The following is a 3,521-nucleotide window of genomic DNA, read 5'->3' on the forward strand; positions in this document are numbered from 1 at the left end:
CAGCTCATGTTGATGTCAGACCCTGTGGACACTGACGGCTGTGTTCCAGCAGCTTCTGGTCCATCCAGAGCTGCTTTCTGCTGGTTCCTGGTTGACTCTTGACCATCCTGACCAGTCGTCTCTCAGCAGCAGGTGATAGTTTGTGTTTCCTTCCTGATGGTGGCAGTAACACAACTGGACCATGATGCTGACACACTGATGGTTCTGGATCTGAAGCTGCTCTGAAACGGCTCCAAGAGATTTATTTATTTATTTTTTTTGGAGTTGTTCAAGTCAGTAATTTGATTTTTCAGATCTCTGCTCAAATGGTTCTATTTACAGTAGCTCAGAGGAGTCAGCAGCTGTACTCATGAGAAATTAAGACACCATGAAACTAAGAACATTTGATCAACACAACTTTCTGTACCACCAAAACTGATACTAGAAGTTGCTGTATGTACATTTTTGAACCAGCAGAATTTGTCGTATTTCCAGAAGCTCTACAACAAATCTGTAAAAGAACCAAAACAAACAATTGTTTTTATGAAGAAGACGTGTTTCAGTGATTCCCTCATAGAAAATTCAGAGTCACAGGAGTCACTGTAAATTCCAGACTGATGGACGTGGTCTCTACAAGTGAGAGTAAACTCTTGTTTACTTCTGCCAGCTGACCTCTGCCTGCACTCTGCAGCCATTAAAATGCAAATAAAGAGCTTTTAATCCACAGATCTGTTCCATTTAGCCTCCTTCTGCTTTGTTTATTCTCCGTCATGTTTCGTCTTCGCTCCAAATGAGGCCGACTTGCATCGAGTCAAATTAAAAACTGCCATGCTGGGCCGTTGCGTAATCACAACAACTCTGAATGATGGACGGCTTGTTTGCGCTGCCTTCTACTACATTATTAGTGTCCCACTAGTGGAATGAATCGGCGAGCATGCAGAGCGGGGCGGGCTGAGGTGTCGGTCCGGTCCTGCACAGAGCCCACTGTTGTATTCACAGCCGATGCGTGTCATTAGTCCTGAATGTGGAGTCTGTGCCAGCTTTGTGCCCATTGTACCGACGCTTTAATCTGATCAGCCGAGTGCTTCACAGAGCCGGAGAGCCAGAGGAGCTCCGAGCAAACGAGGATCCAGACCATGGTTTAATTACCGGCGGAAATGATTAGAAATTGTGATGAAAATTTTTTTTAAAATATGTTAATAAATGGTGAAAATCTGGCAGTAAGGGCACCACAAAAAAAAATACAGCAGAAAACTGTGACGTTAAAAAGCTGTGAAAATAACAGCAAACAAGTGCCATATAATGATATATTTGGTGGTCTTAAATGCAGTAAAAGTATGTATTATTTACAGTTTAATACTTTTTTCCTGTGATTATACTAGAGATTATTTGCAATTTATCAAAACACAGAAAATCTGTAAAAATAACAGTTAAAATATATTTACATTATTTTAAAAAATCCTTTCTATACATCTGCTTTTTTTTTTTTCAAATAACAGCAACTATTTGTTAAATAATATTCTTTGCTCTTTTAAATACAGTACATGCCTTGCAGAGAGGGCCTGTTTTTTTTATTCAACATGTAAATTATTACTGTTTTTTGTATTTTTTAAACTGGTTATTATCCGTAAAAATGAAAGTCTTACAATTTTTAAAATTCTTAATATACAACATTTTTCTTCTGTATATTTTTATTTATTTATATATTTTTGGCTGATTTAAATACAGTAAGAAATTTGTCAGTAAAACTAAGAAAGTAAAAATAAATAAAACATTCTAACAGAACAAATGACCATTTATACAAAATACAGATTTTGATGTGCACTGCAAGACAATTACTATATTTTAAACCAATTTTTTAACTGTTTATCTTGAAAAATTTACTGTAATTTAGTATTTTAACGATTTTGTAAAGTTACAAATAAATAGTAAAATCATGGAACAATATTTCCTTTTGTTTAAATCCACTGTAAAGGTTATAATTTTGCAGATTTGCTGTTAATTGACTGTTTTTGTTTGTTTGTTTGTTTTCATCAGCACTGTAGTTTGTCACCTGATCTGGGTGAGTAAAGGCCTCTGATTGGCTGAAGTCTCCCGTCATTGGCTAGATTTTCTAGCAGAAGTCAAGTTTCCTCTCAGATTATTTGAATTATAAAATGCTGAAATATTAGTGAGGAATTTTTGACCAGTGGCACACAAACAAAAATCAAAAAAACAAAACAAACCCCCAAAAAATGCTTACTCCGGCTTTAACTGGAAATCCTGTTTAAATACAGCTCAGGCAAGAAACATGAAAACAATGAAACACATGGAATAATAAATTAATTTCTACAGCAAGTAAATAAGTAACGTAAGGCTTTTACTTTTTTAAGGAGTAATACACCACTGCTCATTTTAGTTGTATTTAAGGTTTGAGCTGCAAGTTAAGTGACTTTTAGAGCAAACTTCACATGAATCAACACCAGAAGAGTTTCAGTGAAGATCATCAGTGTCATTAATCTGAAAGCTCCCAAACTGACTTATGAACCCAAACCGAGAGGAGAAAGTGTTTCTGAAATGGCAGGAAACTTTGATTCCTTTACCTTCTGAGTCACAGTTTCCCCGCCAGCTTTCAGAGGTCGCCTCTTCCTCTTCCTCACCGCCGGACCTGCTGCTGGCGCCGGTCCAGCCGACGAGCACTCCTTCAGCAGAACCTCCTCCGGCTGCACACAGACCACCGGCTTCTCTTTGGGCTTCTTCTTCCTCTGAAATGAAATGCTCAGTGTGATCACTTCACATTTACATATCTGAGATACAGATTCTTATTGTTCTATTAGAGACTTAATAATTCTTTCACCAACACTAGGTTGATTTTTCAGTTTTAGATGTGACCAGATGTTCTTTTTCCTGCTGCTAGAATCCCTTGAAGTGGAATAAAATCCTAATAATCCATCCAACATCCATTTGAAAACTTAATTTTACGATATTTAGAGCATTGTTGCTGCACAGTCTTCATCCACGCAACGACTTTTGCAACGTCAACGTCATTTCTTGAACCTTATCTCAGTTCGGAGACATGCGACGTTCTGAAAGGACGGATTGTACGGTTCTGTGAATTAAAACCGGCAGAATGTACGAGCTGCATTTTCATTGTCCAAAACAAACAAGACCCTCTTTCGTTCAGACTTTTTTAAAATCACATGCAAACATAATGACATCATTCACATTTTGCAGAGACGTGAAGCCGCTGGGCTCAGCTGTAACCTTTGAACCACCAGCAAGTCATGAATTCAGAGACGTCTTTACACAGTCTGCTATTGTGCAGTAAAAAAAAGAAAAAAGGAATTTTATTTAATTTTCCATTTTTATTTTTATTTTATTTTATAAATACAGTAAATGATATTACGAACAACAATAGACTGTGAATGTGCATCTCTAATGAAAAACATCATTAAAAACCTGTAATATATTTTTTTTTTTTTTAACAAAAATTTCACTTTTTTAAACTCAAAAAACTGTTAAAATACATTTTCAAATTTAAAGTAATTCACAAATATTTACAA

The 3,521-nt window shown here is 36.3% G+C and overlaps 1 protein-coding gene across 1 annotated transcript in view; it reads right to left on the bottom strand.

Moving 5' to 3' along the window:
* The window catches only part of LOC103365768 (uncharacterized), a 118,625-nt gene that overhangs the window by 108,800 nt on the left and 6,304 nt on the right, over positions 1-3,521 (bottom strand). The window contains exon 3 of the mRNA XM_008293302.1: positions 2,562-2,723. Within this exon, the coding sequence (XP_008291524.1) occupies positions 2,562-2,723 (162 nt within the window). The remainder of the gene's footprint in view (positions 1-2,561; positions 2,724-3,521) is intronic.

The sequence above is a fragment of the Stegastes partitus genome, unplaced genomic scaffold (genome assembly GCF_000690725.1).
Source record: "Stegastes partitus isolate 25-593 unplaced genomic scaffold, Stegastes_partitus-1.0.2 Scaffold872, whole genome shotgun sequence".
NCBI lineage: Eukaryota > Metazoa > Chordata > Actinopteri > Pomacentridae > Stegastes > Stegastes partitus.